This window comes from Sebastes umbrosus, chromosome 21, assembly GCF_015220745.1.
Source record: "Sebastes umbrosus isolate fSebUmb1 chromosome 21, fSebUmb1.pri, whole genome shotgun sequence".
NCBI classification, from domain to species: Eukaryota; Metazoa; Chordata; class Actinopteri; order Perciformes; family Sebastidae; genus Sebastes; species Sebastes umbrosus.
In genome coordinates this window covers 26,557,307-26,572,072 of record NC_051289.1, presented here as the reverse complement: position 1 = coordinate 26,572,072, position 14,766 = coordinate 26,557,307, and the positions used below count along the sequence as shown (strand labels likewise).

Sequence of the window (14,766 nt, the reverse complement as noted above, 5' to 3'; positions counted from 1 at the left end):
GCCTTACAGAGCGATGAGAATTAGAATGAAATAAACCACAGAAATAATTAAGAGGATACAAGTAAATTAATAAAAGTGTAGAATAAATAATTCTGGACTAAAATCCCCAAAACATGACAGCATTGCACAGAAGTCAAATAAATAAAAATAAATAAAAACAGTATGTGACCAGTCTTCAAGGTGACTACTGACAGACTAAAGAAAAGAGATGGGTCTTAAGACAGGTTTGAAGTTATCAAAGGAGGAGGGAGATGTAATGGTGAGGGGGGAAACTGTTCCTCCATTCAGGGCCAACAACCGAAAGAGCCCTATCAGCCCGGGATTCTAACTGGGAGCGTGGCTGATGATGAGCACATATGACAGATGGCTTTACCTCGCTTACAAGGACGTTTTTGTTCAGCAGAAAGACATCGAGTACTTGATGTGTTGCATTGGGAGGTCGGAGGAACAGCAGAACTTGGCCATTTATCGGCAAGAAGATGTTCCGAATCCTAAGAACGATATCCCAGATCAGGCCAAAGGCAGAGAGGTGAGAGATCTTCACAACCGCATGAGTGTCTGTAATCTCCAGCGGCTCCAAGATGCTCATTTCATCATCAGAGATGTGAACGACAGACAACAGGCCATCACAGAGCAATGCTGTGAAAGCAAAGAGCTGTTAAACTTTTGTTTTAATGCTAACAGGTTGATCTACCCAATTCATTTCTTACCACTTGCCACAATCTATTGCCTCTAACTCTGGAGCATCCCGAGGATGTGCTTCACCTCTATTCTTTACCTCCTATTTTTGAATTCATTATTATTTTACTGTTCCACGTGTGATCTGTGTGAATGTGTGCATTTAGCGTTGTGCATAAAATCCATTACATTTATATGTATATATATATATATTCACACGTCACCGAATGCAGCTAATCTCAACAAAGTTCACATTAATAAACATTTTTGCAATTTTACTATTCATTTTGAACAATGTCTTTACCTTCCTTTGTGTCACAGTGTTGGAGGTGGAGCTGACGGAGAGCAGCATCCTCAGAACACTTGATGTTGAACAGCGGCCCTGCAGCCATTTTGCCAGCTGATTGGAGGAGGCTCTCATCCCATTGGACAGTCCTGTACAGTAGCTCCGCCTCCTGAGCCATGACAAACACCAGTCCAGTCAAAGCACACTGGAACACACCTGGACCAGGACACCTGAAGCTGTAGGACAAAGAGGGCCAAACTGATATAACAAGCATTTATTGGCCTGTTAGTCTCTCTCTTTTAGTCGAGGCCTCAGCAAGGAAATGAGGTTGGTTGGGATATGACATGCTTTCTTTAAAGTTGGTGGGACATATAACCACCATCCACATCTTTATCTGTGCTTATAAACTGGAGCCAAACAGCTCCATGTTGAAATCTAATTTCTGATGTTGAGGTTGAACCACGGCCTGCATCTGGGCAGGATGCCAGCGCAGAGTTAGTTAGTTTGCTGCCACCTCAACCCAAACCCTTTGAAGGAAAAACGGAATCTTTTTTAAGAGGGCAAAGCCTGTTTTAAAAAGAACGTTATCACTTATGTCTGCATACTTTTTTAAATTAAATTGAATGCTTTTTAAGACCTTGACAGATAAGACTTAATACCCTTCAGGGCTATGTGATATGTTAAAATCAATATCACCACATTAACAAGGCAAAAGTGAGCATTATTTAGCCTCCTTCATGACAAGCTAGTATGACATGGTTGGTACCGATGGATTCATCAGGTTTTATAGTTTCATATGATACCAGTATCTTCACTTTAGCTCTAAAACTGAGCCGCTACAACCTCCGAAAGATCGATTGCATTAATGTGTTAAAGAAATTAGTGGCGTTAAAACGGTTTTGCCGTAACTTTGACAACCCTACTATATATTATTCTTTCTTTGTGGGGATTTTCAGTTCTCTATATATATAGAATATAATATGCCTTTGGGTTGAAAATATTCAGATATACCAACTGTTCAATGTGCCTCAGATTAGATTATGTTTTATATACAGCAAGGCCTCGTCTATGACAGGGTTCCAACACATTTTACATTTCAAAGACTTCCAGACTTCTCTGTAGATTTTTCAGACCATATTTGACTTTGTGACTCGGGGTTCAGAGAACGATGTGACAAGACTACAGTGCTTCAGTGCCCCCCCACCCCCATACATAGAAAGCTGGAAGACGTTTCGCTGTCAAGCATCCTGCTCGAGGTGAATCACAATGATGCCGCCCCTCTATTAGCACCAATACGTCATCCCTGCAGCACTCTATTGGTGTTGTTCATTCCTTATTAAACTCTAATAATTTGGAACCCTGAACTTTGTGAAGGATTCAGTGGGAGGAAGACTTGGGGACACAGTTTCCTGATAAAGTTTAGAAGAAGGCTTCAGATAAGGTACATTCCTCTTCAATTTCCTTACAACATACAATTATACAGGTCAAAAGTTTTACATCCTCTTCACTGGTCTAAAGTAAAGCTAGCCAAGTCCATGTCTGGTGTGGATCCTGTGTGTGACCGATGCAGGCCAGCACCAGCCACCCTCTCACAGTGAGTTGGTTTTGTCCAAAACGTAATATAGTTTCTGGCAATCAATATTACACACTCTGGGTCCAGTGTTTATACAATTACCTGTATGAAGATTCAGCTGTCTGCTCAGGTGAGAAGGATATTGGAGCCTGGAATTAAAAAAGGCACAGAATTAGTTATTTTAATAGAAATACCAACTTGTCTTAGTGTTTTATAAAGTGATGAAATACTAGAGCCACACTGTCAATACTCAACTCAAGCACCCTGTATAAATCAGAGAGGAAATGACTTCAATGGAGTGAAAGTGTAAGGTGTGTTAGAGAAGGCTACACAGAAGGACAACTACACCAAGAACATGGGTCTCAATAATCAGCATGTATTTAGCTCCTGATTTACTAATGCACCAGCACCAGCACCAGCACCAGCACCAGCACCAGCACCAGCTCTTGGACTGATCATGGTACTGCCAGCGACGAGAGGCGAGGTTTAGTAAATAAATGATAGTTTAGTGATCTTCACTCCACACTATTAACTTCTGCAGATGAATGAAGTCTAAGTCATTAAATAAATGTTTGCCTGCAGGTGTAATAGACTATAGTTCTTCAGTGGTAAATCCTTGATAAATGTCCAAGTAAAGTTATCCATGGTTTATACTGGAGGATTTCACACCGTACAACTGCTCCTTTCTCACCTTTTTGTCGTCCTCAGGTAGGTTTTTGTCCTCATTCAGTTCGACATCTGAGTCACCTGAAAGTGAAAGACAAAAACAAGTATCAAATATACATGAATATTCTTCAAATAGATGTGATCTTAACAGCTGGAACAAAGAATGGAATTAAGTAACAGTTTTGTTGTACAATGAGGACATTCTCATTTTAAGATCAGATGTGAATGTACAATAGTTTGATGAATGGGGGAAGTTGTTTCAATACTCACATTCTTTGTGTCTGGCAGCTCTGTAGACCTTCTTGTCGGTCCTGTAGAGATCAACACAATCCCAAAAGTTATGGAACAAGTTTAAAATAATTGTCTGTTGAATTAGCATCAATCTATCAGAATTAAATGCTTATCATCATATCTGCACCATGAAGACAACAACTGACTGCTGACAATCATGTTCTGTGCCTACATTAAAGGAAATAAGTAGTCATTAGTCTAGATCCAACACACATCAAAAGAAAACAACTACACTTTTCACTCAACTGTAAATTCACACGTCTGTAAAAACATCGCTGAGTGACTATAAAATGTTGCTTTGCATTATCAGCTTGCTTTTTGTTGTTTGTGGAAGAATGAAAGAATGCAGAGAAGAAAAGAAACATAGGATGTGGGGCGGTAGTAGCGGCTTGGGAGCCTGATGGTCGCCGATTCCTGTCGGGGTGCCCCGGACCACCAAATTGCTCCGTGTATATCCATGTTTTACAGTATTTCTTTATTATATTATTTAATGTCATGTGACTGCCCCCGTGGTCATGTGACTGTCTCTGTGGTCATGTGACTGTCCCTGTGGGTGACTGTCTCTGTGGTCATGTGACTGTCCCCGTGGTCATGTGACTGTCTCCGTGGTCATGTGACTGTCCCTGTGGTCTCTCAATGAACAGTTATAGAGATGTCTGTACAGGCAAAGCTGCTCGGTCAGTCTTCCCTCGAAGGTGTCCATGTTGAAATGAAAGACCGCACACGCAGTCGGCACGTAGTTACAAAAATTCAGATGTGCACGACAGACCATCTCACACCGGCTTCACTGCGGTGAGCATAAACCAGGCTTTATAGGTTGGAGCGGGTGCCCAAACAGTGGAGCTGCAGGGATACCCCATGGGGGTAACACACTGACTGTTGAGTGTTTAGTGCAATACTGATGGAACCAGCATGGACCGACTCCGACCCTCTACTGACCTCAGAGTCTCCAGTCTACAGTGTGGACTCTCCAGAAAACCACACAGCAGCTTCACTCCTGAATCCTGCAGCTCGTTTCCACTCAGATCCAGTTCTTTCAGATGGGAGGGGTTGAACTTCAGAGCTGAGACCAGAGAAGCACAGCTGATCTCTGACAACCTGCACCGACTCAATCTGAATAAAGAATAAATGATGTAAGTTTAGAAGACAATGTTCCTGCATGAAATCATTCAATGTTTAGTAATGTGTTCAGAGCTGAAGAAGGTTTAGAACGTAGAAGTTTAGAAAATGTAAACTCCAAACACCTGAAGCCGACAGGATGCAGGTTAAAAACTGTAAAATACAAACAGTGAAACAGAGCTCTCATTAATATTAATGACAACGTGCTGCTACTTCAATAAAGACATAGTGACTTCACCTCTGGATCCATCTATAAAAACTTGTGTTGAGCAGCCAAACACAAATAAAAACCACAGAAATTGATTCAAGATTCAACTCAAGATCTCAAAGTTTACAAAGTTTCAAATATTTCTGGATGGATTTGGGGAAAAGGGAACAAAAGATATATAAGATAAGACATCTATAATAAACTGGGAAAAAAACGTTCGGAAACTTGTGTTTGGTCCATTATTTCTCTGTTCCATTCCTTGTATTTTACATCGTTGGAAAGCCTGTTTATTTACCTTCACAATGATGTCCAACTTGTAAGGATCATGCATTTGTGGGATGAGCAGCACAGCTGATTATGTTTGTAGCGCCCAAGAAAAATTTGCCAAAATGCTCTGCCAATGGTAAACAGTGTATTCTCCTGTTGATACTGACTCTTGTTTTGAGTTGTTTGGTGGATTGGATGATTGAACCCTCTATCAGCAACAAGGAACAGATGAGACATATTGGCTATTTTACACTTTATTCATTTAATACACCGTCAGGAGCCTCAGTAGCGGTGGAAGATCCATATGCAGCCACAACAGCCTGGAACCTCCTCCTCATGCTGGTCACCAACCTGGTCAAACGTTGCTGTGGGATGGCGTTCCATTCCTCAACCAGGATTTGTTGCAGGTCAGCCAGCGTGGTTGTATTGGTCACTCTAACACGTACAGCACGCCCAGGCTGATCCCACAAGTGTTCAATTGGGTGGTCTGGATTCTTGGCAGGCCGCTCCATTCTCTCTACTCCCACATTGTGGAGGTAGTCTGTGATAAAACTGGCTCTGTGGGGGCGAGCGTTATCATCTTGGAGGATGAAGTTAGGTCCCAGATTGTGGAGATATGGCATCGCCACTGGCTGTTGAATCTCATCCCAATATCTCACTGCAATGAGATGGCCTTCAATGATAACAAGCCTTGTTTTGCCAGTGAGGGAGATGCCGCCCCACACCATGACACTGCCCCCACCGAAAGCTGTTACTCGATCGGTGCAACAATCAGCATAACGTTCTCTGCGTTGTCTCCATACTTTGACCCTGCCATCCAACTTCCGCAGACAGAACCTGGACTCATCACTGAACATGTTCAGGTTCCATTGTCTGTGTTGTCGACACCAGTGCAAACAGACCTGACGGTGAAGGGCAGTCATTGCTTCCTGGTAGCCTCATGAGCTCTGAGATTGGCTGTGTGCATTCTGTTCCTGATCGTCTGATCAGAGATCTGTATGCCATTACGTCCTGCAAACCTTGCCTGCAAATCTCTAGAAGACAGCCTACGGTTCCTCAGTGCTGTAAGGGTGATGAACCGGTCTTCCTGGTGTGTTGTCTTCCTGGGACGCCCACTTCGCGGTCTGTCTTTTACATCACCTGTTTCACGGAACTTGCCCTTCAGTTTGGAGATGGTACCAGGGCTGACTCCAAATAATGCTGCAACTTAGTTTTGCGGAACACCAGCTTTAACTTGCCCTATTGCACTGTCCTTATCCAGATTAGATAAACGTGGCATGCCAATGCTTGGAGCAGACACCAAATTATCACTTCAGTAGGGTGCAGCACCCAGCAGGCCCCATGCACACAGGTGCTGCCAATCAGGTGCCTGATTGGCAGCACCTGGAGCTCAAAACAAGAGTCAATACTAACAGGAGAATACACTGTTTACCATTGGCAAAGCATTTTGACAAATTTTTCTTGGGTGCTACCCACATAATCAGCTGTGGTGCTCATCCCACAAATGAATGATCCTTACAAGTTGGACATCATTGTGAAGGTAAATAAAGGTAAAATACAATGCCAATTAGCATTGTAACAACAGAGAAATAATAGACCAAACACAAGTTTCCGAACTTTTTTTTCCCAGTTTATATTTTAGGAATAGTGGAGTCATAAAATCAAAGCATCTTCAGTTTAAACTCTTCAGTCAGTAAAAGCATCATATAGCTTCATAAAATTTATAGAAAAAACAAATAGTGAATATATTTGTTATTATCTGATAGCTGAAATAGAGATTATTTATTTTCTTCATATTTATGTTTTTTTTTATAATTTATTTTAACATGATGAAAGTCAGGTGTTGTGATATATTAAGGTTTTAAATGTGTAGCTCAACATTGCTCTGCCACAGTCAATGGACTAAACCACTGAAGAAGAAAATTTGCTTTAGCATTAAGATACTCAGTGTGGATCAGTATAATATCAGCCTTATGTCTGCAGTTTAGTGTCACCACAACTTTCACATCATTAATCTCAGCACACAAGTAAAAAATGGTGTCTGACCTCAGAGTCTCCAGTCTACAGTGTGGACTCTCCAGAAAACCACACAGTATCTTCACTCCTGAATCCTGCAGCTTGTTGTTACTCAGATCCAGCTCTCTCAGATGGGAGGGGTTGGACTTCAGAGCTGAGACCAGAGAATCACAGCTGATCTCTGACAAACTGCAGCTCCACAATCTGAATAAAGAATAAATGATGTAAGTTTAGAAGACAACGTTCCAGCTTGAAATCATTCAATGTTTAATAATGTGTTCAGAGCTGAAGAAAGTTTAGAACATAGAAGTTTAGAAAATGTAAACTCCAAACACCTGAAGCCAACAAGATGTGGGATAAAAACTGTCAAATACAAAAAGTGAAACAGAGCTCTCATTAATATTAATGACAATTTGCTTCTACTTCAATAAAGACGTAGTGACTTCACTTCTTAAACTCTGACAGCTCCATCAGTGGATCCATCTATACAAACTCATGTTGAGCAGCCAAACACAAATAAAAACCACAGAAATTGATTCAAGATTCAACTCAAGATCTCAAAGTTTCTAAAGAGGCCAAATATGTCAGGATGGATTTTGGGGGAAAAAGGAAGAAAAAGATATATAAGATAAGACATCTACAACATATATATTTTAGGAATAGTGGAGTCGTAAAATTAAAGCATCTTCAGTTTAAACTCTTTAGTCAGTATAAGCATCATATAGCTTCATAAAATTTATAGAAAAAACAAATAGTGAATACATTTGTTATTGTCTGATAGCTGAAGTAGAGATTATTTATTCTTCATATTTATGTATTTTTATATATTATTTTAACATGATGGAAGTCGGGTGTTGTGATATATTAAGGTTTTAAATGTGTAGCTCAACATTGCTCTGCCACAGTCAACGGACTAAACCATTGAAGAAGAAAATGTCCTTTAGCATTAAGATACTCAGTGTGGATCAGTATAATATCAGCCTTATGTCTGCAGTTTAGTTTCACCACAACTTTCACATCATATTAATCTCAGTACACAAGTAAAAAATGGTGTCTGACCTTAGAGTCTCCAGTCTACAGTGTGGACTCTCCAGAAAACCACACAGGAGCTTCACTCCTGAATCCTGCAGCTCGTTGTCACTCAGATCCAGCTCTCTCAGATTGGAGGGGTTGGACTTCAGAGCTGAGATCAGAGAAGCACAGCTGATCTCTGACAACCTGCACCACCTCAATCTGAATAAAGAATAAATGATGAAGATAGAAATCACTTTATAATCCAATCAGATGTGTTCAGGTTTTAAATGTGTAGCTCAACATTACTATGTCCTAATCAATGATCTTTTCCCTAAAAGGAGTATAGTGACTTTGTCATTGTGTTATTGAGGATCATCAAAATGTCAGCCTTCTACAGACATCATCCAGATGTCACCACAACATCACAACAGACCATATTTGACTTTGTGACTCGGGGTTCAGAGGACACTGTGACAAGACTACAGGTATGCACTGGTCACAGTTCATCACGTCCATGATGTAAATGAACAAGTATGCACTGGTCACAGTTCATCACGTTCATGATGTAAATGACTGAGCCAATCAGATTTCAGCCAAAACGAGGATCAGTCCAAATTAGGAGGGGCCACTCGTACCCCCCCTCAATATGTAAAGTATTAGATTGTCCCAGTTTGATAGGCAGCGTTCTGCTCTGTGCTGTCTGCCTGCAGTTACCGGTTACTTTTTATTATTATATTATTATTGTTATGTTGCTCATGATGAATAGTTGGCCCACATCTCGCTGACACATCCCTCTGAGGAGGCGCCGGCCCTGACTGTGACGCCGGCCCTGGCTGTGACGTACAGGCGTAGAGGCAGCTCTGTAGGAGTGTGCGTTCAGTCAAAGCCTACTTCTTGTGTTAATTTCAACGACATCAAGCTCGCTCTGGCCCGCTATCTCTCACACAGTAGTATACATCGTGGTTGCACCGGCTGCTCCAAACGCCGTGAAAAACACTCTGCTTGTATGATCTATTGATTTTTAGAAATTCAGAACTGTATATCTTAGAAAACAGAATAGGAGCAACAGTCTGGAAACAGAAATGTTATTTCATTCTCTCTTTTAATTTTTCAAACTCATCCAGACCTGGACATGACTAAAATCAAATTCCATACTTCTCCATATTGCGTAGAAACCCTGAATATTCAGATCAGAGGATCTTCTGTATCCAGATGCGAACATTTACCAACAATGATAAACATTCATTTACTTTAACAAATAACAGTGGACATTTTCTATAGTTTCTTTAAGAAACACAAGTCTTTTGACTTTTAGACTGCAGACTAGTTCAAGAAACCTGAAAATATGAAGAAAAGGACATTAAGAACTTTATGGATGTAAGTTATGTTTGTACATAAATCAGGTTCAATTGTTTATTAAACATATAAGATCTATAACAGTAACAGAGAGTCAGTGAACTGACCTCAGAGTCTCCAGTCTACAGTGTGGGCTGTCCAGAAAACCACACAGGAGCTTCACTCCTGAATCAGGCAGCAGCTCGTTTCCACCCAGCTGCAGCTGTCTCAGATGGGAGGGGTTGGACTTCAGAGCTGAGACCAGATAAGCACAGCTGATCTCTGACAAACTGCATCCCCACAATCTGAATAAAGAATAAATGATGAAGATAAAAATCACTTTATAATCCAATCAGATATGTTCAAGTTTTAAATCTGTAGGTCAACATTACTATGTCCTAATCAATTATCTTTTCCCTAAAATGAGTATAGTGACTTTGTCATTGTGTTATTGTGGATCATCATAATGTCAGCATTCTACAGACATAATCCATATGTCACCACAACATTCATACACCTATTCATGTCAACACACATCAATAACATAACATGTTGCTGATCTCTGTGTTCATCTATGTGTGTTCTGAAGGATCAATATCAATGATCAGACATTATTTGTGGAACATGTTGAAACAAACAGAAACCAGAGAAATATTTCTACTTAATCTTAAACTAAACTTGATCAATTTAGAACAGATATTCAGGGTTCCTACACATTTGACATTTCAAAGACTTCCAGACTTTTCCAGACTCAAATTTCCAAACTTCTCGGTAGATTTTTCAAACCATATTTGACTTTGTGACTCGGGGTTCAGAGGACGCTGTGACTGTAGCATCACTTGCCCCCCCCCATGGTTGAGATGTCACTCCATTTTCCTCAAAGTTTGCATCCAGCTCTCTTTTCCCCTTTAGAATTGTTAACCAACCAAGACTTTGTGGTTGGGATCATCAAGCCAGCCCTCAGAAAACTTGCATTTACTCAATGTGGCCGTTCAGTCTACAGTCCTACACAGAAAGCTGGACAACGTTCCGCTGTGAAACATCCTGCTCGAGGTGAATCACAATGATGCCGCCCCTTTATTAGCACCAGGGACAGACTGGGACACAAATTCATCCCAGGACTTTGAGACGGAGAGGTGTCTTATATGAGCAGCCGGAGGGTGCGAGACGAAACATTTTGGGCAGTAATTTTACCACTAATAGAGTTGTAGTGGTATAAAGAGAATGTGATGATGATGATGAAGACCTTCAAGACTCTTCATCGTGGATGACACCTCCTCAGTTTGTATCAGCACGTCACCACTGAATCAAAACAAGACCGGCCAGCTGGAACACTGGTCACAGTTCATCACGTTCATGATGTAAATGACTGAGCCAATCAGATTTCAGTCAAAACGAGGATCAGTCCAAATTAGGAGAGGCCGCATGTACCCCCCCTCAATATGTAAAGTATTAGATTGTTCCAGTCTGACAGGCAGCGTTCTGCTCTGTGCAGTCTGCCTGCAGTTACCGGTTAATTTTTATTATTATATAATTATTGTTATGTTGCTCATGATGAACAGTTGGCCCACATTTGGCTGACAAAGTGCCGCCCTAGGCGGTTGCCTAGTTGGCCTCTATGGAGGCTCCGGCCCTGGCTGTGACGTACAGGCGTAGAGGCAGCTCTGTAGGAGTGTGCGTTCAGTCAGAGCCTACTTCCTGTGTTGCTTTCAACAACATCAAGCTCGCTCTAGCCCGCGCTGTCTCACACAGTAGTAAACATTTTGGCTGCACCGGCTGCTCCAAACGCCGTGAAAAACACTCTGCTTGTATGATCTATTTATTTTAGAAATTCAAAATTGTATATCTTAGAAAACAGAGTAGTAGCAACAGTCTGGAAACAGAAATGTGTTTTCATTCTCTTTCTTTTCTTCCAAACTAATCCAGACGTGGAAATGACTAAAATCAAATTCCACACTTCTCCATACTGCGTAGGAACCCTGAATATTAGTTCAGAGGATCTTCTGTATCCAGATGTGACCATTTACCAACAATGATAAACATTCATTTACTTTAACAACTAACAGTGGACTTTTTCTACACTTTCTTTAAGAGACACAAGTCTTTTGACTTTTAGACTGCAGACTAGTTCAAGAAACCTGAAAATATGAAGAAAAGGACATTAACAACTTTATGGATGTAAGTTGTGTTTGTACATAAATCAGGTTCAATTGTTAATTAAACATAAAGATGTATAATAGTAACAAAGAGTCAATGAACTGACCTCAGAGTCTTCAGTCTACAGTGTGGACTCTCCAGAAAACCACACAAGAGCTTCACTCCTGAATCAGGCAGCCTGTAGTTTCCACTCAGATCCAGCTCTCTCAGATGGGAGGGATTGGACTTCAGAGCCGAGGCCAGAGAAACACAGCTGATCTCTGACAACCTGCAGTCACTCAATCTGAATTAAAAATAAATGATGAAGATAAAAATCACTTAATAAACCAATCAGATATGTTCAGGTTTTAAATGTGTAGCTCAACATTACCATGTCCTGATCAATGATCTTTTCCCTAAAATGAGTAGAGTGACTTTGTCATTGTGTTATTGTGGATCATCATAATGTCAGCCTTCTACAGACATCATCCAAATGTCACCACAACATTCATACACCTATTCATGTCAACACACATCAATAACATGCTGCTGATCTCTGTCAAGTCTGGAATTAGAGGATCAATATTAAATCAGACTTGTTGGACTTCATTACTTCATTTCTGTTTCACACTTTTTGTGTGAAACAGAAACAGGTGGAAACGACCTTTTTGCCTGTTATTGCCTATGGAATTGTGTTGTATATGAATGCTTCTGCTCATTGTCTTCGCATGCTGGATAGCGAGTATCACGGGTCACTGAGATTCATTACAAACTGTCGTTCTTTGACTCACCATTGTGTACTCTACTCTAAAGTGAATTGGTCATCCTTATGTACTCGTCGCCTCAGTCATTGGTATGTGTTTATCTACAAAAGCATTATGGGTTTAGTTCCTTCTTACTTGTTTTCACTTTTAAAAAGGAAAACTGGAAGTCATAATCTTTGTTCTATGGACATTTTGAATTTTGTTGTTCCCAAAGTACAGATGAATTAGGAAAGAAAGCTTTTAGGTTCTCGGCACCTACTGCTTGGAATAATATACAATCTGATCTTCAACTTCAAAACTTAGTTACCTTGAATGAGTTTAAGGCTCTGGTGAAATCGCTGCAGTCCAGGTTGTCTGTGTGCAAGTGTTTTGTATGAGCAAGTTTTAATGTTGTTAATTTATGTGTTGTCTGTTACTTTGACTGTAACTGTCTTGCTGTTATCTTGGCCAGTTCTCCCTTGTAAAAGAGATCTTTGATCTCAATGGGACTAAGCTGGTTAAATAAAGGAAAATAAAAATAATAATAATTTATTACATGGCCTTCTTCTCACTGTATTTGGTAGCTTAGCAGGTTTATGTCATTTACAGGAAAGGTCCACATTTGTTCAAGTGTGTATGTAAACAACAGTCACATTATTTATTATTTTGTTATTGGTGGCAGTAATCATTCCTCCTGTGAAGTGGTCCCTTCATAACACAACTACACTGTAAAAAATGACTTCATAAGTTCAACTGAAACTAATATGAAGATTCAGCAGTCTTAGTCCGACAAATCAAGTGAGTGTTTACCAAGGTAATTGTTTAGTACCAACTTCCCTCTTTGAGTAACTAATCCTCCTGCAGCTCAGCAAGGAAACTGTTAAACACAACATACTGACTTGATACATACTAAGGCTGGGTAATATATCCATATTATATCGATATCGTGATATGAGACGAGATATCCTCTTTGATTTTTGATATCATAACATCTAGGGCTGTCAAAGTTAATCGTTTTAACGCCACTGATTTCTTTTACACATTAACGCAATCGATCTTCCGGACGTTGTAGCGGGCTCAGTTTTAAAGCTAGAGTGAAGATGATGATGAAGATGGTATCATATGAAACTACAAAACCTGATGAATCCATCGGCACTAACCATGTCATACTAGCTTGTCATGAAGGAGGTTAAATAACGCTCCAAACTTACACTAAATTTTGGCGAGGAAAAACTGGCATGTCCATCTTCAAAGGGGTCCCTTGACCTCTGACCTCAAGATATGTGAATGAAAATGAGTTCTATGGGTACCCACGAGTCTCCCCTTTACAGACATGCCCACTTTATGATAAACACATGCAGTTTGGGGCGAGTCATAGTCAAGTCAGCACACTGACACACTGACAGCTGTTGTTGCCTGTTGGGCTGCAGTTTGTCAAGTTATGATTTGAGCATATTGTTTTATGCTAAATGCAGTACCTGTGAGGGTTTTCTGGACAATATCTGTCATTGTTCTGTGTTTTTAATTGATTTCCAATAATAAATATATACATGCATTTGCATAAAGCAGCATATTTGTCCACTCCCACGTTGATAAGAATATTGAATACTTAACAAATCTCCCTTTAAGGTACATTTTGAACAGATAGAAAATGTGTGATTAATCGTTATTAAATATTTTAATTGATTGACAGCCCTAGTAATATCGTAATATGGTATAAGTGTCATCTTTTCCTGGTTTTAAAGGCTACATTACAGTAAAGTGATGTAGTTTTCTGAACTTACCAGACTGTTCTAGCTGTTATATTATTTGTCATTTACACTTCGTCATGAGATCCACATTACTGATGATTATTTATCAGAAATCTCTTTGTGTAAATATTGGTCAAACAATGGTCAACCCTACAATATCGATATCAAAGTGTTTGGTCAAAATTATTGCGATAGTTGATTTTGTCCAAGTCACCCAGCCCTAATACAGATGGTGCGCGTTTCATTTAACAGGATTGCCGCCGAGCTACCAGGGTGACATTGCGGCGGTAAAAGGGGGGGATGTATCTGGGCTGTATTTGATAACTAGAGACGCAAGATGGCAGCAGAGAGCTTGAATCTTGATTACAGGATTTTTTGATACTGTATACAGTACCCCCTTTGACCACAATGTGGTCAGCACATGATTGTATTAAAAGAACTGGATACAGCGTTGGAGGCGGGGCCCCGGTCATTCCTATGAGAGTGGTTTATTGGCGCATGAAGCCTAAATGGCTCGACTTCCGTCTGGAAAAGTACCCGGATCTTTGCGGACCATGGGCAACTGGGACATGCGCAGTAGTGTCTGCTCGGTCACATGACTCGGTCACGGGGTCACGGGGTCCCAACGTCACGGTCTGGGTCTCACTCACATGAACGGAGGAAGGGAAATAACTCTGGATTCA

General features: G+C 40.5%; 1 protein-coding gene across 1 annotated transcript in view; it reads right to left on the bottom strand.

Annotated features, from left to right (window-relative positions):
* The window catches only part of LOC119480971 (NACHT, LRR and PYD domains-containing protein 12-like), a 29,529-nt gene that overhangs the window by 1,767 nt on the left and 12,996 nt on the right, over positions 1 to 14,766 (bottom strand). Inside the window, exons 7-14 of the mRNA XM_037757629.1 lie at positions 11,717 to 11,893; positions 7,135 to 7,308; positions 4,434 to 4,607; positions 3,474 to 3,514; positions 3,229 to 3,284; positions 2,640 to 2,686; positions 983 to 1,200; positions 374 to 639 (exon numbers count right to left, since the gene is read on the bottom strand). Of these exons, the coding sequence (XP_037613557.1) occupies positions 374 to 639; positions 983 to 1,200; positions 2,640 to 2,686; positions 3,229 to 3,284; positions 3,474 to 3,514; positions 4,434 to 4,607; positions 7,135 to 7,308; positions 11,717 to 11,893 (1,153 nt within the window). The remainder of the gene's footprint in view (positions 1 to 373; positions 640 to 982; positions 1,201 to 2,639; positions 2,687 to 3,228; positions 3,285 to 3,473; positions 3,515 to 4,433; positions 4,608 to 7,134; positions 7,309 to 11,716; positions 11,894 to 14,766) is intronic.